The sequence below is a fragment of the Anomaloglossus baeobatrachus genome, chromosome 2 (assembly GCF_048569485.1).
Source record: "Anomaloglossus baeobatrachus isolate aAnoBae1 chromosome 2, aAnoBae1.hap1, whole genome shotgun sequence".
In the NCBI taxonomy this organism is placed as follows: Eukaryota; Metazoa; Chordata; class Amphibia; order Anura; family Aromobatidae; genus Anomaloglossus; species Anomaloglossus baeobatrachus.
The window spans coordinates 231,689,139-231,710,475 of NC_134354.1; the positions used below are offsets into that span (position 1 = coordinate 231,689,139).

At 45.1% G+C, this 21,337-nt stretch overlaps 1 protein-coding gene across 2 annotated transcripts in view; it reads right to left on the reverse strand.

Annotated features, from left to right (window-relative positions):
- LOC142291276 (Krueppel-like factor 15) overlaps positions 1-20,830 on the reverse strand; it is a 33,058-nt gene extending 12,228 nt beyond the window's left edge. The window contains exons 1-3 of one of the 2 annotated variants that reach the window (XM_075335692.1): positions 20,746-20,830; positions 14,320-14,490; positions 9,090-10,140 (exon numbers count right to left, since the gene is read on the reverse strand). In XM_075335692.1, the coding sequence (XP_075191807.1) occupies positions 9,090-10,039 (950 nt within the window). In that variant the 5' untranslated portion in view covers positions 10,040-10,140; positions 14,320-14,490; positions 20,746-20,830. The remainder of the gene's footprint in view (positions 1-9,089; positions 10,141-14,319; positions 14,491-20,745) is intronic. The other variant, XM_075335694.1, reaches the window with a different exon arrangement.
- Between the last annotated feature and the right edge of the window lie 507 nt (positions 20,831-21,337).

Consider the following 21,337-nt stretch of genomic DNA (forward strand, 5'->3'; position numbering starts at 1 on the left):
CCGGACACTGATGAGGGCAATCTGACCACGCGCCTCCCAGAGCCTGGAGCTCCGGACAACAGATCAGATTGCTCTCATCAGTGACCGGCCAGCAAGGACGCCCTGAGCCAGGCGGGCCGGTCACAGAGAGTAGGCGGGCCGGATGTGGCCCGCGGGCCGCCCCTTGCCCAGGTCTGCCCTACAGAGATTTTAAAAAGCTAAATGGATGAAGAGAAATTTCATTCTCCACCACAGAATAGCTTCAAAATTATGAAAACAATGCCTTCAAATGATCAAGTGAGAGGACAGACCATAGGTGTCATCATACACATAGCTATATTTAGGAAATGTGTCACTCTGCCCAATTAAATCTATACATGTAATTTCAATTCTACATTGAATCCTTAAAAATAAATAGGGAGATGCAGGTTTGGATGCCATATTATTGAGGCATTCTCCTGCTTCTAGTGCTTAATGGAGCTGCCATTGTAGTGTCCTTACATTGAGCCCAGCTTGAGCTTCTGGAGACCTGCACCCCGTAAATTCAGTGGTCTCTACTTGCTACAGAAATGAGAAACATGTGGATGCTAACTACAGTTTAAGCACACTGTGGGGTTCAGAAGGGAGTGGGGCATTTGGACGCTCAGAACCTTTCTGCTACCAGTGATGTTGAAATCCCTTTTATTTCTGTTAACAGATGACAAACCTGAGTGGGGATTTGTTTTTTTGTGGGTTTTTAAGAGGGTGGTCAGAAGAAAATAGTCAACTTGATTGCCCCATGGCATTTGTGCACCAACATCGCCTTCTGCTAGAGGAAGGAGACACAAAGTCAGATTACATTTGTGCTGCAGTTACCAAATTTAAAAGGTTGGGCTGGGGCAAGAAGACGGAGTTGGCACCAAGATCATCAGGGGAATGGACATGTGCACAGCAGAGCAAGCCCATTTCATCTTCAAGGGAATTATCTGGAAATGCACGTAGCCCAGAGGAACCCAAAGTCTGCATACCAATACCAGAGGAACCCGAAGACGGAATACTGTTGCCATTGCGCGGCTAGGTCTTTTAAAGTGAGGTCCATCACGCAGCGCGACCTGCACAGCCACATGCCCTGATGGAGCTGGATGGAGACAAGTGGGGGAGGTGAGTGAGGCTGCTGCCGGCTTCACATTATTAAAAATATCTCTAATGTATCTGTGTGTGCATGTATGATGTGTATCTGTGTATGTCAGTGTATATGACTGTGTACATATTTGTCGGTTTATATTTATTTTAGGGAATTTGTCTTCAAATATGTATGCCTGTCTGTGTAGGTGCGTTTCTATGTGTGGATGAGGTCACTGAGACTTTTTCGTCCGACGCCCACAAAAGCCTGGAACCAGCCCTGACAGCAGGCACCTTGATAAGAGAAGCATACTTGAATTCAGTGTTTTAACCCCTACAGGAATGTAGTGTTAAGATTTCAAAAACATGCTGACAGATTACCTTTAATATCTATGCATAGAGAACCCCTTTAAACTTGCTGAGCCCAGGCATACATTGACACTAGTTAAATTAGTTTATCATTCTGCTACTGATATGATCTGTATCATGCATGAAATTAACTTTGTGTGAACATTTTTATCTAATTTGAATAAGGTTACATAATGGACATTGTATGTTTGGACATAGGGAAAAGTGCTCGATTGCTACTCCCAAACTAATCCCACAAAAATAATAGCTATTTTTCATCTGACATTTGCTTTATCCTGTCTTTCCATCACCAATTTTCCTCCAACTGTAAATACCATGATTAAAGTAATTAATCGTTAACAGATTCAATGACCTCCAGTAGGCACAAAATGCACGAGGAGGCAACGAAAGATGGCTCACAAACCTGGAAACATGAAAGCTGAAAATTGCTGCAGAGAACTACAGATACTAGGACCTGTGACGAAGTCCTTTTGCAAAGAAAGTTGCTTAGTGATCCTTGGCAATACTTTATTTTTTTAATTAAACACATGACATGTCATTCAGTTTAGCATAGCTTACATTCATTTCAATGAAGAGTGACCCAACCGTAGAGATGGAACATCCGTCCCAGTGTTTGGCTGCTAAACTCACATCTGATATGATCAAGACTAATATGCCTGTTGTTCATTTAAACCCCTTTACAAAAAAATGTGTTTTTTTATGTAACGTTTCATTTTTAAAAACTAGCCATATTGGAGGCCCTTTTTTCTGCAGTCTTCTTACGGTGCAGCAGGGTGTGTGCGCCTTCTGGCAGCTGCAATACAAGGGGATTTCCAAGGAAATAGTATAGCTTCTTACCTTAATGACAAGGGTGTAAACCACTCGCTCATGGGGAAATTATTTTTAAGTTTGCTTAAAGGGTGCCGGTCACCAATCTAATCTACAGGTATCAGGTGATATATAGTTTTATGAGAAAAGATTCAGTATCACCCGTGTTTTAATCATTTATTCCTCTTCTTTTACAATGATTGACAGCTCTCTCTGCAGGCACATAAAAGCTTTCATTCACTGCTAGCACTGTCAACTGTAGAAAAAAAATCACAGCAAGAGAAGGTTTAAATGACTAAAACACAGGTTACGCCGAATCTTTTCTCACAGAAATATATATATATATATATATATATATTGTATATAAAAATCAACCTATTCAGCTCCTTCTGCTTTATAACATGGCTGGACTGCATTTCCATTGTGAGATTCCCTTAAAAAAATAAATAAAATCGGGTCTAGGAGGAGTCTTATAGCTGTAATGCTCCTCTGTGACATATTCAAATTGTCTCTTCAGGGAAGAAGGGGGAAAACTCTAGAAGTAGCAATCCTAAAAGTCAAAAGTGTCCCTTTAACAAGCCTTTTCATATGGCTTAGGATTTATGCCAGATCAGAACCACAATTTGCAGACACAGTGTTTTGGGATGATTGTCCCTCGTCAGTGCAAATTATGAGATCTAATCTGGCTGTATGAGAAGCTATAGTGGGATCTAAGGGGAAAACTTTTCTCCTTGCGGAGACTGACAAACCAATTTGACTGCCAGTGAGAAGACTTATAACTGCAATGTTCCTCCACTGGGAAATATTCAAATTGTCTCTTCAGGGAGGAAGGAGACAAACTCTAGTGCTACCTAATTGAAGTAGAAAAATCATCATTCTTGGCAGCACACTGTTCTGTGTAAGCAGGACATGTACTGTGCTGCTCCAATAAATTAAATTCTATGTGCCAGTCATTGCACTGGTTACCCATCCGCTACAGAGTCCAATATAAAGTTCTCTCTCTCACCTACAAAATCCTACACAGTTCTGCACTGTTCTAAATGTCCTCCCTCATCTCTATCACCCTAATGGTGACTTTGGTTGCACTAATGACCTAAGACTAACAACTTCTATAATCTTAACCTCCCACTCTCATCTCAAAGACTTCCAACAAGCTACACCAATTCTCTACATTAACAAGAACAAGTTGATCCCCCTCCCTATTTTTTTTTTTAAACAAATTTTACTGTTATGTGACCTCTACCGATCCCATGGGTAGGGAATACTGTCTAAACTTGAGAAAACTGTCCATGCTACGTCCTAGGTCATCTCCCTGCCTTTGATGTGGGCTCACACGATGAGCCTGCATTTTTTTCTACGCATGTCAGCTGATCTGATTAGCTGACATGTGCCTCTAATAGCTGTGGGTGGATAGGAGATCCACATGTGACTTAACTAGTTAAATCCCACTGTCAATCTCTGACAATGGGATTTAACACGTGCCGGTATAGGGGAGCGTGTCATTCCCAGTTCCCATTGGCGGCTCCATTACGTAATCGCAGGGCGCCGATGGGTTTTCATGACAGTCAGGGGTCAGCTGATCCCCATCTCTATCATAACGAACTTCCTGCAAGCCAGCGTCCCTAGGAGATCGTGATTTCTCCTGTACAGTGCGGTGCTGATGCACTGATCTGCATAGCACAAATGATTGCCTAAGGGCAGTAGTAATTTTTTTTTTCCTAATAATAAGTGTTTTTAAAAATATGAAAAAATAAAACAAAGTTCAAATCACCTCCCTTTTGCCCAGGTGAAAATGAAACAAAAATAAAATACACATTTAGTATGGCTGAATTAAGAAATGCCAGATCTATCAAAATATAAAATTACAAATTACTGGGGTTTGGGAGGGGATTTGGCCACTGCAACAAAATGCAATAAGAGACAATCAAAACACTGTATCTACCCCAAAATGGTATCAGTAAAAACGTCAACTTAGACGTAAAAGAAAATAAACCATCACAAGCTTTTTTTTTTTTTTTTTTTTTAATCTGAATTTTTTTTCACCATTTAAATAAAAGAAAAACTATACGTGTTTGGTATCGACCTACTCGGACTGACCTGGTGAAACATACTGCCGGGGCAGTTTTACCATATAATGAACATGGTAAATAAAAAAAAACAAATGTGGAATTGCACTTTTTCAGGCAACTTCACTGCAGTTGGAATTTTTTTGTCCCCTTTTCTACTACACTATATGGTAAAATGAATGGTTTCACTCAAAAGTACAACTCGTCCCGCAAAAAAAAAAAGCCCTCATAGGGCAAAATTAACAGAAAAATAAAAAAGTTCTTTGAAGGAGGGCAGGAAATAATGGAAAATTGCCAGCTGGGTCATGAATGTATAGTTATGCGTGTCTGTTATGTCTAGAACTATGCTATTCACATGTAGCAGAACTGATATGAAATGTCAGCTGTAGAAGAGAGGACTTCCCATATGTAGCAGAGCTATGCTCATTGGTGCAGCAGAGCTGATTTTGTCAATGTTGGAGGTGAATTTAACAAATTCAAGTCTACTACAACTGTATTGTCAATGGTGCTGGTTTATTGGTGATGTCAGTAGCAACATTTCAGCTACCTCCCCTCATCCAATAAACACTGATCACTATCTCTTTCCTTAGCTCTTCAGGTGTTGATTGTCTCCTTCTTCTACTCCTTTATCTCTTCTTACTGTTCATTAGCTGTAGATTCCAAAACAGTGAGTATGGGGGAGGGGCACTGAGCCTGGGGGAAGGGCAGAGAGCCTGGAAGAAGGGCAGAGAGCCTGGGGGAAGGGCAGAGAGCCTGGGGGAAGGGCAGAGAGCCTGGGGGAAGGGCAGAGAGCCTGGGGGAAGGGCAGAGAGCCTGGGGGAAGGGCAGAGAGCCTGGGGGAAGGGCAGAGAGCCTGGGGGAAGGGCAGAGAGCCTGGGCGAAGGGCAGAGAGCCTAGGGGAAGGGCAGAGAGCCTAGGGGAAGGGCAGAGAGCCTGGGGGAAGGGCAGAGAGCCTGGAAGAAGGGCAGAGAGCCTGGAAGAAGGGCAGAGAGCCTGGAAGAAGGGCAGAGAGCCTGGGGGAAGGGCAGAGAGCCTGGGGGAAGGGCAGAGAGCCTGGGGGAATGGCAGAGAGCCTGGGGGAAGGGCAGGGAGCCTGGGGGAAGGGCAGGGAGCCTGGGGGAAGGGCAGCGAGCCTGGGGGAAGGGCAGCGAGCCTGGGGGAAGGGCAGTGAGCCTGGGGGGAAGGGCAGCAAGTCAGAGCAGATACTGGAGCTACAGCAGGATATAGCAGGGCAGTATATGAAGGGAGGGATGTGCAGGTCACCCTAAGTAATAGCGCCCTGAGTAAAAGGACGGAGGAGCAGGAAATAATGACTGCCTCTTTCCTTCCATTCTCAGTGAGTGCTTCCCTCCTCACTCAGATAACAGTGCTCGTAGGCGGATGAGCGCTTTCATCAGTGAGAGGCGGGAGAGACGCTCACTGAACATTTCCCCAGCGACACTCCTGGACTGTGAATGACTGCTCACAGTGCAATCAATCAAGGTTATGTAGCTGCAGTCAGAGGGAGTCTGGGTAACATCGCATCAACATCCAGTGCCCGAACAAGGCTGGAGATGGCGTAACATGACAAAAGGCAAGAGTATTTTAGCCCCGGCATCAGCTGACCGGGAGAGCTAGCGCCACTCAGAAATTTTTTTTTTTTAATAATTAAAAGGTAATTATGAAAGTGCTCAACTCAGGCAGATAAATTGCATGGGAGCACAACTAAAGTAGTGGACAACCCCTTTAAACAATTGTTGATCGGCTTGTATGAAGCAAATTAGTAGTTATTTAATTGCTGCTGTTGGCCATTGTTAATGCTCCTTTACTATCTTAACTTATAGGCCTTTAGGGGAATACTGGAGGAGCTATTAAAGGGTATGTTCACTACTAGCACAACCCCTTCTTATTTCCCATGTTTCCCCCAGGGAAAATAAAAAACAGCTTATACTCCCCTCTCGTATCAACGCTGTTCCAGCTATGCTGCGATTTATCTTCCCAGGGCTCACTTTACATTGTGACGTCACGCGAGCCCAGAGCCAAATCAGCGCCGGCTTCTGACTCCCCACCTTTGGACCAAACGTGCAATATACAGGAAGTGAGCAGAGTAGTGGATAACCCATTTAACTGGCCAATTTTGTAACAATTAAAGAGGACTCTGGTTATTTTGTCCTATTCTCTGTGACCGGACTACACCTTTGTCTATACCTGTAATCTCAACATACCCCTGGTACCTGATCCCTAAACGTTTGACTATTCTGCTTCTTGACTTGCCCTTGTACTGAATAGCATCACAATTATATTGGGTTGGTCTGATTTCTATTAAGGTGTCTGTTATTTTACCAGAACAATATAATAGTTGCAAACTGCTATTTTCTGATGATACATGCTTTAAGTTCTCCCCCACCTGCTTATGCCAGCCCTAACTCATCTCTTTAAACTATTTTGAACCGCTGGTGTCATCTCTTCTGCTTTCAAATATGCAGCAATCACACCTATCTTAAAGAAGCCATCCCTTGACCCAACCTCTATGTCCAGCTATTGCCCCCTATCGCTGCTCTCGTTTGCCTCCAAACTCCTCGAGCTGCATGTCCATATTGAACTTTCTTCCCACCTCTCATCCAACTCACTCTTCGACATCCTACAATCCAGCTTCCGTTGCCACCACTCCACTGAAAGTGTCCTATCCAAAGTTACAAATGACTTGGTGACAGACAATATTTTATAATCCTCCTTATAGACCTGTTCTCTTCGTTTTGACACACTTGACCAGTTTCTCCTACTACAGATTCTATCTTCCCTTGGCATCTAATACCATTTCTCCATCTATACCTTTGGCCTGGGACAACCCAAAGCCCCATGGCTTCCAGTATTATCTGTATGCTGATGGACTCAAATCTTCCTCTCTGCTACAGATGTTATCTCTCTGCTGTCCAGACTTCCAGATTGTCTGTCTATCAGCTACATCCTCTTTTTCTCATCCCACTTTCTACAACTCAATGTGGACAAAAGCAAATTTATAATATTTCTGCCATCTCACCAAAACACCGCTACCAAATCTATCACAATAAATGTCAAGTTTTCCCTTGCCTCACAAGTACCTTGGTGTAACTTTTGACTGTATCCTGTCCTTCAAACCACACCTCCATGCCCTTACCACCTCCTGCATCTTTAAATCAATATTTTTTCAATTTATCGTTTCCTCAACCCAGAGTTTATTAATATGCTAGTACATGGTTTCATCATTTCCCGCCTCAACTATTGGAATATCATTCTTTGCGGGGTCCCAACGAACACTCTCGCACTTCTTCAGTCTGTAGTTAATTCTATTGCCCAATTAATCTGCCACTCACCTCTACTAATCCCTTCACTAGCTTCCAATTCTCCATCAGTCCATTTTAAACTACCAGCAGTAAATTACTAGGCTGGCCATAGTCTCTTCTCTTACCTCAAAAATAATCTCCCGATACCTTCTCACAAGACCTCCTTCTCTCCTCTCATACATTCCTTATCCAATCGCATTAACAATTTTTCCCAAACCACACCAATCCTCTGGAAGTCAATGCCTTCACATGTCCAATTGTATGCTACATTTTGAACCTTTAGATGCAACCTGGAATCACAGGGCCCAATTTATCAACGCTTTTAAGCCAGTAATCTGGTGTAAAAAGCTTTGAAATGTTTCAGAATTCTGGCGTCTCTGGTGGCTACACTAAAATTATGCAACTTTCAGTGTTCTCACGACATTTTAAAACAGCCCGGATAAAGATGGTGGCATTGGGACAAGACAGAGGTGTGGTAACCACCGCTTATCAAATTCATGATGAGCGGTGGTATTCGCTACATCACAAATCTTATTCTAGCAGGGACTAGAGTCAGATTGGTGGGGAGACGCACGCCACTTGTCCGGTATTTCCGATTCATAAAGAAGCGTATACATCTTCATGAATCAGGAGTGTCTGACTCCAGCCCATATCCTCATTATTCCATCATCTCCTCAGAAATGCCTACAACCGGCAATAACTCAGCTACCACCTCACCATCACCGGAGCTGCTGCAAACCCCAAACCTACTTCTCCTTCCCCATTACTCTGTAGACTGTAAACCTGTGAGGGCATGGTCCACTCTTCATATGAACTAGTCTAGTCTGGCAGTTTACTTTATTTGATGTACGTAATATTTATCCTTCATATGGCATCCTCTAAACGAAATACCTCTCAAAAAGTTGCTTTATATATGTTCCTCTCCCTGTTTATGCAATATAGAGGACACCTGCGTGAATTTCTCAAAATTTGTCTCGAATTAGCCAGCAGGTTGTTTTGATCTGAATCCAATTTGCCCCCCAAAAAATAGAAAAAGTAAAAAAAAATAAAAAATTAAAAAAAAAAATCATACTCAACTACCCTAGGCTAACCAATCAGTATATTTTATCTGCTAACCCCTACTTGGCCCTGACGTACATGCCACAAATCAAATGCCAAAACTTTCAAATTCTGGCATACCCAAAATTTGGAGAAAATGTGTAATTCATTTAGTTTTTACTAATCACTTAGCTATATCTAGTACTAAATTTACTACCACTGCAATGTTTATAAGAGCTCCAAGTATTGCATAGATATAGCTGGTGGCACACCTGGGTACCGATGACAGATAAAGTAGCAACCTAAACATAGAAGTGGATTCGGAGTCAAAATCTTTAAAAAAAATATTATAAATGGCAATTATTTGAAAAACAAATTAACCTTTGAATTGTAGTCACTTATTTACAGCTAAGACATGTAAAATTACCTCCATCCACACTCTGGCCACGTGCAAACATAAGGCTTCTCCCCGGTGTGTCGCCGAAAGTGGGCTTTAAGATGTGAGCTTTTGGTGTACATCTTGTTACAGCCAGGGTGACTGCACTTATGTACTCTTATCACGGCTGGAGCACCCTTCTGGATTTTTTGCTGCCCTTCACTGACAAATACCCCTCCTAATGTCAATGGTCGGACAGCCACAGGTAGAGGAGCAATTCTAACATACTTTTGGTCCCCTGGTGAGGTAGGCCCTGGGACGGGAGCTAGTGCCAGGCTTTGGCCTTGTACACTGATTACAAGCTGTGTCAGCCGGACACCACCCGTAGAGCTCTGTGCCAAAGAAGAAGCTTCAGGCATGGGTTGGATTTGAAGGATGACAGGAATACTGCCGGTCGTGGATGGTGGACTGGCTGAAGAATCTGAAGTTAGTGAAGGTGATGCATCCTCAGTTGGTTGAATTGTATCAGTGTCTGAAATCTGCTCATTTGTCATGCAATTCTGAACCCATGTTCCAGGCATGGGCTGCTTCTCAACGAGTTCTTCACGGATAAGATCCATATTTTCCATTAAAAACTCTTCAATTTCCTCTAGTGTAGGACTAAAGTCTCCAGAGATTTGGGCACAAAAATCAGGGAGTTTTAACTGTGCCATTGCAGTAGCTTCTTTTGGCTCTTCCACTGCTTTTACCAATTGGGATAGAATAATTCCTTCCACGTCTTTAAGACCACCATCATCTACACCCTTCTTTTGTATGGACACAGTACAGTTATTAAGCTGTTCAGCCAGAGATGGAGAGGAAGGGCTGGCATCATCCTGTATAAGAGTGAGCATCGATACATCTCCCGACTGTGGCACAGCCATGTTTTGTTGACACGGAGAAGCGGCATTAGATAGAAGATCAGAGGCGGAGAGTGGTTCACTGCAGATTAAAGAAACCATTTTCCAGGCTAATTATTCCTAATAGCCCTTGCAAAGATGAGGTGGAAGAATTCCAGAAAATAATCTGCAGGGGATCTTTTACTAGGATGGCTTTAAATGATCTGAAGAAAGAAAAAAAAAAGAAACTGAAAAAAACAAACCAATAACTAGATCGGAAGAGTATGTATTCTAAAACAAAAGTTATTTTTACCACTGGACACTTCTGATGTTGACTTTACAATGTTACAATGTGCACTGTGGCAACAGTAAACCACAACTTGCAGAGCTTGGATCTCGGGATCATTGTAGGGGAGGGGGAAGATTCCCAGCAATCACCAAGTTATCCTATATACTATGGATAAGACTGCACAGGATTTGTATGTCTGTTACCATGAATGCTCATGCTTGACCTGTAGTGATGAGAGCGTGCTCGCCACTGCGCGTTACTCGATCGAGCATTGGGGTTCTCGGGTGAGACTCAAGTACCCAGTATAATGAAAGTCTGTGGGAAACTCAAGCATTTTTAAACTTCGATGAGCAATCGAACAAGTACCGTAACAAGCAGTGGCGAGCACACACACACACACATCATTACTGACCTACACTTCATACATGGTCTATGGGACTGGGAAAGAAAGGAAAACACTTTACTCAGCTTTCTCTAGCAATCCTATGGACAATGAAAGAAACAGAAGTCATCATGTGCACCTCCGCTCAACCCAAGCCAGGGTTGAAGATCCATGTTCTTGGAATTTATGGAGTGATCAATAAGTTATCCCCTACCCTATGGATTGGGACTAACATGCGTTTTTGGGAACCCTGAAAGAGGCTGATCACTACTAGGATAGCTCATAGCTCATCAGTGTCTGATCGACTGGGGTCTGACACCCAGCACCCCACCGATCAGCTGTTCTCTGTGCTCGCAGCCCTAGCAGGTGGCCAGAAATGCTCAATTGCGGAACTGTCCTTTCTTCTAATATTGGTCGCAGCCAGGTACAGCACTTTCGCTTCCTATTGATTTGAATGGAAGACGGATGTGCAGTACCTGGCAACCGCTGCTATCAATTAACGGAGCAGCTTTGGAACTGACCATTTTTGGCTGCCTGCTATGGTCACTGGGACAGAGAACAGCTGATGTTCGGGGTGTCAGACTCCCGCTGATCAGACATTGATGACCTATCCTAATGATAGGCCATCAATGTAAAAATAGTGGACAACCCCTTTAAATAGTTTCATGTGTATAAACAAGGCACAGTCTGCTTGTACAGTATACTGTATACTCTTTGCACACCATGTTCAGTTCAGGAACATGTTGCAGAATTACAGGATAAAACATGTTGCGTCCTGCACAATTCAGAAGAATGATTCAACTGAACTGAAACCTAAAGGAAAATAAATAAAACTAGATCACATGTCTGAATCATCGGTTCTGCTGCATTGAGTGTGTCCAGCACATGAAGAGTTACATCACCACACATCCTGGAAACTCAGGAAGTGGCTCTATAGAGGCTCAAACAACAGCCGCTTAACCCTTGTGATAAAACAAAGAAAGAACATTTCTTCAAAATCACATCTACCATCAGTTTCTTTACAGCCGATACCAATCAAATCTGATCACATTGCACTAAGTGACCTTGATGGGTGGTGAAGGGCAAAGAGGCATGGTGATAATACCGCCTTGGGGGGGCACTAATGTTTTTAGCAAATAGGACTAATAATAATGGAGCCTCTGTTAGGAGTTTCGACACAGAAAATAGCCAGATATCCCCTCCGGGAAGGACCTAGTCAAGGAGTGGCTCTTTTTAGGAGACCACCATAACCACCATATTAAGTGGCCCTTTTAGTCAATATCCAACTCTTTGACAGGTTTAAAGATATGACAAGGGAAATACCAAGGCCAGGTATCCATCCACAGACAGCTGTTTCGGGGTATTGCCCCTCATCAGTGTGGAGTAGGATTCTGGTTAGGTGGGAGCAATGCCTAGTAGACCAGCAAGACAAAACAAATCACTGATCTCGGGGAGACCAGCCAGAGAAAACACTGCTGGCAGCCAGCAAAGGCGCTCAACACAGTGAAATCCTAGGTGCATTGCCCATATTAAGGGCTACTTAATATGGTGGTTATGGTGGTCTCCTAAAAAGAGCCACTCCTTGGCTAGGTCCTTCTCGGAGGGATATTTGGCTATTTTCTGTATCGAGACTCCTAACAGAGGCTCCTCGGACCTTTTCTGATTTGCATATTACCCACTGAAGCGGTATTAGAAATATTTTCTAAGGGTTGGGAAAGTATAAGGCTAGTTTCACACTTGCGTTGAACGGTATCCGTTGCATTGCGTTGTGTGACGGATGCAACGGATGTGTTGCATACAGTGGCACCACAGATGCAACAAATGATACAAAACAAAGGAATCTGCTTTTTTTTTTTTCTTTACAGTTTTACCAGCGGCAGACTATTGTGAACAATCAGCTGATCGCTCACAGCAGCCGGTCGCCGGGTGATCAGCTGATCGCTCACAGCAGCCGGTCGCCGGGTGATCAGCTGATCGTTCGGCCGAGAATGTGTGCGGGGGGCGGAGTGCGGGGGGCGGAGTGCGGTGCGGGGCCATGGCACTGAGGACGTCAGTGCCGCGGGGACTGCATAGCTGGGGACAGGTGTGTGTGTGTGTGTACACATGCGGAGTGCAGGAGGGGGCGGAGCTGAGCGGGGAAGTGTCGGGCTCCCTGCACACGTAGCCAGGGTAAATATTGGGTAACTAAGCAAAGCACTTTGCTTGGTTACCAGCGTACACCGCTTAGCGCTGGCTTCTTGCACATGTAGCCAGGGTAAATATCGGGTAACTAGGCAAAGCGCTTTGCTTAGTAACCCGATGTGTACCCTGGTTACGTGTGCAGGGAGCCAGAGAGAGCATGCGCAGCGAAATCCTAAGGATTCCGCTGCTCAAAAAACGTTACATGCTGCGTTCCTTCCGCGTGGCGGAAGCAACGCAGCATCGGCCAGCGGAAGCAATGCAGGTCCATCACTCGCAATCCGTCATCCACATAAGTCTATGGGAAGCAGCGGAATCTGTTAACGGATTCCGCTGTTTTTCAAAACGGCGGATTGCAACTGAAGGAAAACAACGCAAGTGTGAAACTAGCCTAAAGGTCCAGTCACACTAAGCAACTTACCAGCGATCCCAACAACGATAGGGATCGCTGGTAAGTTGCTAGGAGGTTGCTGGTGAGATGTCACACTGCGACGCTCCAGCGATCCCACCAGCAACCTGACCTGGCAGGGATCGCTGGAGCGTCGCTACACGAGTTGCTGGTGAGCTCACCAGCAACCAGTGACCAGCCCCCAGCGCCGCGTGGAAGATGCTGCGCTTGGTAACTAAGGTAAATATCGGGTAACCAACCCGATATTTACCTTGGTTACCAGCGCACGCAGCTACACGTGCAGAGAGCAGGGAGCCGCGCACACTGAGCGCTGGCTCCCTGCTCTCCTAGTTACAGCACACATCGGGTTAATTACCCGATGTGTGCTGCAGCTAAATGTGCACAGAGCAGGGAGCAGCGCACAATGCTTAGCGCTGGCTCCTTGCTCTCCTAGCTACAGCACACATGGGGTTAATTACCGATGTGTGCTGCAGCTAAATGTGCACAGAGCAGGGAGCAGCGCACAATGCTTAGCACTGGCTCCTTGCTCTCCTAGCTACAGCACACATCGGGTTAATTAACCCGATGTGTCCTGCAGCTACATGTGCACAGAGCAGGAGCCGGAACTGACAGTGAGAGCGGCGGAGGCTGGTATCAAAGGTAAATATCGGGTAACCAAGGACAGGGCTTCTTGGTTACCCGATGTTTACTGTGGTTACCAGCCTCCACAGAAGCCGGCTCCTGCTGCCTGCACATTTAGTTGTTGCTGTCTCGCTGTCACACACAGCGATCTGTGCTTCACAGCAGGACAGCAACAACTAAAAAATGGCCCAGGACATTCAGCAACAACCAACGACCTCACAGCAGGGGCCAGGTTGTTGCTGGATGTCACACACAGCGACATCGCTAGCAACGTCACAAAAGTTGTTCGTTAGCAGCGATGTTGCTAGCGATGTTGCTTAGTGTGACGGGGCCTTTAGTCTATAGTATATGAATACCTAAAAGTAAAAACGCGGAGGCGCCGATTTATCAAGTCTGCAGTTTTAGTATATTTTACTAATAAATTTACCACTACATCTGCAGGTACATAGCGTTTCTTGAAGCAACAGGTTCTCTTTAAATAAAGAGTATTAGGCAAAGGTTTAAACGTCTAGGAAATGTATTACCTGAGTAGTATTAGCCGAAATCCACATCAAATCCAAGGACAATCAAATGCATGTGAATGGGTTTTCTGCAAACCTGTTCATACGCTGCAGAAAACAAATTTGATGGATCTTTGGTGCAGAAAATTTATATAACTGGAACTGTATAACCGTGCACATTTTCTGCATGCAAATCTGCAACAACAAAAAAAGCATATATTTGTTGCTGGAGTTTGAGTTTCACACTATACACGTTTAATATGTAAGTGAAAGCAAAATAAAAGCTTCAATGTCTATCCATGGCAGGGCATTTCTCTATCCATTTATTAAATACAGACATCATAATGATGCCAGGAAGGAAATCTTGTGAAATCGATTTCCTTCTATCTAATTCCTACCTAGCTTAAAGTGTCTTGTTAGGCTGTGTTCACATGTTTTGGTCTTGTGTTTTATTTCCATAATCACATTAACCGCAACTTTTTTATTCTGATTTTTGAAAACCGCAAAAAGGTGGGTTTGTGCCGCAATTGCGGGGGAAAAAATGTGAAGTCAGCTTTGTATTTCAGTTTGCGCTAATTACTTTATAACACTTTTGTTAGACTTTAGAAGGGTAAAACCACAGATTGCTGCTGGCGGCATAACAAAAACGTTGCTGATCTGTAGGGGAGGGGGGCCCCATGATCTGTGGGGGAAGGGAGCACCCTGATCTGCAGGGCACCCTGATCTTCGGGGTTCGGGGAGGCACCCTGATCTTCGCGGGAAGGAAGGCACCCTGATCCGTGGTGGTCAATGGGTGTACAATTGTTTTCTGATCATGCAGCCATGGGCTGATGTTGGCAGGTGGAGTCTTGGCTTTGAGGCCAACGCACCATTTGGTCTTAGCCTACAAACCCTGATATCCTAACAATGGTAAAAACTCACTTTTACTCAACTCTGTACAAACTCTTGGCCAAGCAATTGGGATTTTAATGGGCAGAGGGGAGAAAGCCACTTCCAAACAACACTCAGTGGCTTATTTCCCTTGAGAATAAAGGGCTCAGTCCTGCTCCTTCTCCGTCTGTCTGAGGAGTGTCCTGAAGCCCTCATACACATCAGATGTCTGATGAAATCAGCAACCTTGGGCAACAGTGTGGCAGGGACATTTAGGAAAGTTACGCCTGTTAGTACCTAGTGCATGGGTACAAGAGCAGCCGTACCTTATGTTATGTTATGTACCTGTATGACATATAGAGTGGAAGCTATAAGTATTAAACAATATACGTAATAAAGTCTGTTCAGATCTATAGAAACTAACTTTGCCTGTACCTATAAATGAAGGTGCCAAGGGTAATGCCATTAGTCAGCACAGAAGGGAAGATCAAACTAGTCTATAGAAAACGGATCTGTTAACGGATTGTTATTTATCTTCTATTTGAAACTGATCCAGTAAGAAAAAAAACAGATCCTTTACAAATAAAAGAAAAACGGATGGCAAAAAAGCAATCAGTTAACGGATCCGTTTTCCATAGACTCCCATGTTAAAAAAAAAAACCCAGATCCTACAAAACTCTATTTTTTCCAAAATGGACAAAAAGTTGTGTTTGCAGAAACTTTATTGCCAATGGATCGCTGCTGGATCCATTCAAAGGCCATAGTCACACTTGAGAGTTCCTCGCGTGTAACTCGTGCGAGTCTCTCATTGCATCACCCGTCATGGCCGCACACTCACCGGACCGGAGCGTCTCAGCTCCATAGAGATACATGCAACCGACCCGCTCTTGTCAGGAGAGTGTGCGGCCGTGCCGGGTGATGCAATGAGGCACTCGCAAGTGTGACTCTGGCCTAACAGATGATTACGGGACATGTCATGTGAACTCAGCCAAAGTCAGCAATGAGAATAGAACATACAAGGAAAGTAACAGACAAGCAAAGAGCTTGGATTTCTCCGATGCGGCCTCTGGTGAGGACTCAGGTGGGTACGTGTAGTGACTGAAATCTAGCTGCTAATTTTGGCAGCTGGTTTCTTATAGCTCTACCACGTGACTGAAGGCCAAACTTGCCCTCATTCATACTAGCTGCTTACTGTATGACATATACTTACATGACACAGCTCTGATCTATTATTGCGACAGACTGGATGTGACTCAACAATATCTGAATTAGGGTAGAAATGTCAGTCACACGAGAACATGATACAAACTGACCAACCAGAACATTAGGAACACTTAGAAGAGAAGGGAATGACAAGGATTATCTCCAAAATTCTTGAAGTTGATGTGTTGGAGGCAAGAAAAATGGGCAAGCATGAGAATCTGAGCAACTGTGATGGCTAGATGGGCAAGGGCAAACTGCAGGTCTGGTGGGTGCCACTTTCACATCGCGTTTCTACCTACGTTCACTGGTCCCGTTTGAGCATCCGTCCGAACCCCCCCTACAAAACGTGTTTCGGATGCACACGCCGACGGAGCCATTGACTATAATGGAGCAGATGGAGTCAGCGTGTGCTCTGTGTTGCACCATTTTCATGCATATACGTAGTCTACTACGTCTGGGTGTCCACCTGAAGAAATCATATATGCCCGAAAATGGTGCAAGACAAAGCACACGCTGACTCTGTCTGCTCCATTAAAGTCAGTGGCCCCGTCAGCACATGCGTCTGAAACATGTTTTGCAAGGGGGGAGGGGGGGTTTCGGACGGATGCCCCGACGGGACCAGTGAACATAGGTAGAAGCGCAATGTGAAAGTGGCCTAACAGCTGGGACCTTACAAAAGTGGTCAAAGAAGGACAAGGTGTGACAGGGACAGGTGAATACCAGCACTCATTGGTGTGGGAGTGTAGATTCGCCTGTCTGCTCTGGTCACACTGAAGAACTAGAGCACCACAAACTGCTGAAGGTCTATGTATAAGGGCTTGCTCACACTAGCGCATATCTCGGTCGATGGCTGTCTGATGGTTTACTGGGTAGCACTCAGTACAATGTTATACTATGGGGCAGTGCTGAGCAGCGTTTCTTTCCTCATGCCGATTCGTCATGGAAAAAATTAATTGCTACGAATGACAGTGTATATCAGACGGCACACTACCAATCAAGTCTATGGGTGCATGTGAAACATCGGACTGCACTCTGATGACATCCCAGTAGAGTCTGATATACGCAGAGACAGGCAATGGAGAAGATGGAGAAGTTAAGTTCTCCATCTTCTCCTCACCAGTGCTGATTTTCGCATGTGAGAGAATCGGAGCACATCGGAGAGAATCGGAGTGACACTTGGCTCACACTCACAGCATAGTCTGAGTCGAGTGTCATTTCCAAGTGTTCATTCCAACTATCTAAGGCCACGTGCACACACTGAGTATTTGGTGAGTTTTTACCTCAGTATTTTTAAGTCAAAACCAGGAGTGGGTAATAAATACAGAAGTGGTGCCCGTGTGATTGTTCCTCTCCTGATTTTGGCTACAAATACTGAGGTAAACTACTGACCAAATGGTTAACATGTGCACGTGGCCTAATAGAAACACGAGCACCACTTTTATATTTGTCACGCACTCCTGCCTTTGGCTTACATATGCTGAGGTAAAAACTCACCAAATACTCAACGTGTGCACATGACCTAACAGCATTGACCAACAGGAGTCCTATGCTTCTACACCACTCAGTCATCAAGCTGAGCAGGGTTACAACCCAACGCGGTGAAAGTGGTTCTTACACACAATACAGACCGCTTCATATAAATGTGAACTCTCGGCTTTATTTTCCCTCCTTAAAAGTAGTGGTATTCCTTAAAGGGAAGTTGTCAGGTCCAATATGTGCCGAGGACCGCGAGCAGTTCTGGGTGCATATTGCTAATCCCTCCTAACCGTCCCTGTATACACTAGCATAGATAGAGAGATCTTTAGAAAAAGTATTTGTAAAGATCTTTTATCGTATGCTAATGAGCGAGGGGACTAGTCCCCTGGGCATTAGTTCCCCTGGCCAGTCACCCCCATTAGCATGTTAGTGCACCCCTGTGGGTGTGCTATCATGCTAATGAATTTGCAGCGTCACAGGATGATCTCACTCACCTCTCTGCTGCCATCGCCGCCCAACGCTGGATTTCAGCTCAATGCGCATAATCCCGGAGTTTGGGTCATGCGCACTATGAAGCCGGGTGTACGCGTCCTGGCTTCAAACTGAAGTAGTGCACATGACCCAAACTCCGGGATCATGCTCACTGAGCCAAAATCCAGCGTCGGGCGGCGGAGAGGTGAGTGAGATCATCCTCTGACGCTTCGTATTCATTAGCATGTTAGCACACTCACAGGGGCCCACAGGGTCGTACTAATATATTAATGGGGGTGACTGGCCAGGGGAACTAACGCCCAGGGGACTAGTCTCCTCGCTCAATAGCATACGATATAAGATCTTTAGAAATAATTTTTGCTAAACATCTCTATCTCTGCTAGTGTATACAGGGACAGTCAGGCAGGGATTAGCAATATACACCCAGAACTGCTCGTGGTTCTGGGTGCATATTGGACACGACAGGTTCCCTTTTATAGCAGCGTCCTCTTTCCACAGGATATGGAACGGTGAACAGTTTTGCACAATGCTTAGTGTAAGGCTTAGTCCACATGACTGTATTTTTTCCATCCTAGAAAAACAGTGCGATATTGCTAATCAGACTGATCAGAGTTTGATCATTAAGGGGTCGGGGGGGAGGAGGATCTGTTTTTTTCTCTGATGTGGAGAAAAAAAAATAGTAATAAAAAATGTGTCTCCATCTTATATATTCTTTTAGTCCATGAAAATCAAGCACGGTCATCTGAGCACGTTTGATTTTTTTTTTTTCTTTTTTACACAGACCCATAGACTTGAATGGCCAAGTTCTGTCTGATTATAATAATCTTTATTTTTATATAGCGCTAACATATACGGCAGCGCTTTACATACAACAGGAACACTGTCCCCATTGGGGTTAAGAATCTAAAGTCCCTATCTGTATGTCTTTTAAATTGAGGGAGTACCCGGAGGAAACCCACACAAACACGGGGAGAACATACAGACTCCTCGCAGATGTTGTCCTTGGTGGGAATTGAACCTAGGACCGCAGAGCTGTAAGACTGCAGTGCTAACCACTGAGCCACCGTGCTGCTCTGTGGCAAGTCGTGCATGCTGCAATTTATTTCCTCAGACCACTAGGTCCGAAGTAAGAAAAACTAAAAATCAGACTTGTGCACTGCCTCAATGAATAACATTGGTCTGAGGACAATTTTTATTTTTCAGTTTTTCACGTGGCCCTGTCTTTAGGTTTCACAGTGATGATGATGATGAGCTTACATTAAACATCCACGTCAACATGGCCACGAAATCCAGATGTCTGAGCTGCATGTAGCCATCATAGTCCATGGGGTGCTAATGTGTTCAGATGGGTTTGTTTTTTTTGTTTTTTGTGTTTAGAACGAGTGATCCGCAAAAAAAATCACGGCAACGTGTCTGTTTTTCCTTTGAGTTAATGGATCAAGATTACCCATACCAGTCCTTGAGGCTGAAATTAACATTGCAGCGTATAGGAAAAGCTATATATTTTATCATCAGTGGAAAGACAATGATAAAAATCAGATCAGTTTGTGTAGTTGCGTACAGAGAAATTAGATGTCTGACTGAGGCCTGAGATATATTGCACACATTTAGTTACCTAGTGGGCCAGCTCCTTCACCCTCTGGCAGCTGCAGCTTGTACTGAGCAGTGTGAGATCTCAGCAGGGAGGAGGGACACAGAGCCGTTATCAATCAGGCTAGGATGGCACCCATTGAGTAGAAGCTTTCATCTGACAGATTTCCAGAGTAGTACACTGGCCTTATCAGGTCTAAGTGATCTATTTAATACTGTTTGTGTCTGGTGACATAAGGAAGTGACCAACATGGATAGTGAGTGCACAGTGTATCAGCTTCATCATTTTGCACTTTTTTTTTTTTTTTAAATCTGATGCATTATTGTTAAATCTCCCCCATTGTGTGGTAGAGACTATAAAAATGGGGCACCCTCCAAAACTGCTCTCCCAGAAAGTGGTTGGAATCACTGCGCTGGAGCAATCAGATGTATTGTGCCCTGTGGCTGGATCGTGCATATGTCACCATCTGCCAGACATGGAGGAATGCCCCATATCTATGGGCACACCCCCGCCCCCTGTGTGTGACAGCCCGGGGCAGCAGCCATCACAACACACCAGGCCTGCACACCACTTCGGTAACTTCTACTAATCGTCTACAGAGACGATCGTCCCCACGTGCGATCATTACAGCGCGCGATCTCCCTCATTACACAGATCCGCTCGTATACTCTCACGTATGGCGGCCGTGGGCGCGTGCATGCCTCACACAACATGTCAACTTTCCCCGCACAAGGAAACTTTGCAGAACACTAAAGCCAAGTTCCGACTGCGCGTCTGCAGATGCGACATATGTGAACGAGGCTGAGATGGAGTCTCACCTGTCCCACAGCGCGGTCCCCCCAGTGCTACCCGAGGGCCCGCATGGCGCTGCCGCAGCTCCTGGCTTCCATGCTGGCATTCAGCACTCACATGACTAGGGGAGGCTCGAGTAGCAGATGCGTGCGCCCATTGGCCAGCATCAGAGGGGCTCGGCTGACCAGCATGGCTCTGATTGGCCCTGGTACCAAAAGGGCTCGCCTCCTGCCTGCAATGTTACGTCAGAAAACGAGGGGCGCAGCGCTTATCTAGATGCACGAGGCGATCTGCGGGGGGCGCTGTGCTCCGGGGCACCAGGACGGGGTCCGTGCAGGGGGCGCTGTGCTCCGGGGCACCAGGACGGGGTCCGTGCAGGGGGGCGCTGTGCTCCGGGGTAGCAGGGCAGAGACAACTAGTAAAGTGCAGAGCGTGAGATTAAGGCGGGGACTGCACCGTCACTACAGGGGTCTGCTAAAGGGGCGTGTCCTTTGGGATTTAAACGCCCTGTTCCATTGAAGAGTTAAATCTGCACTCCGGCCTACAGCGTGCTCCGTGTGTATTTGTCCCAGAGCCACGTGGCTCCCACAGTGTGACCTCAGCCTGATGACATCCGCA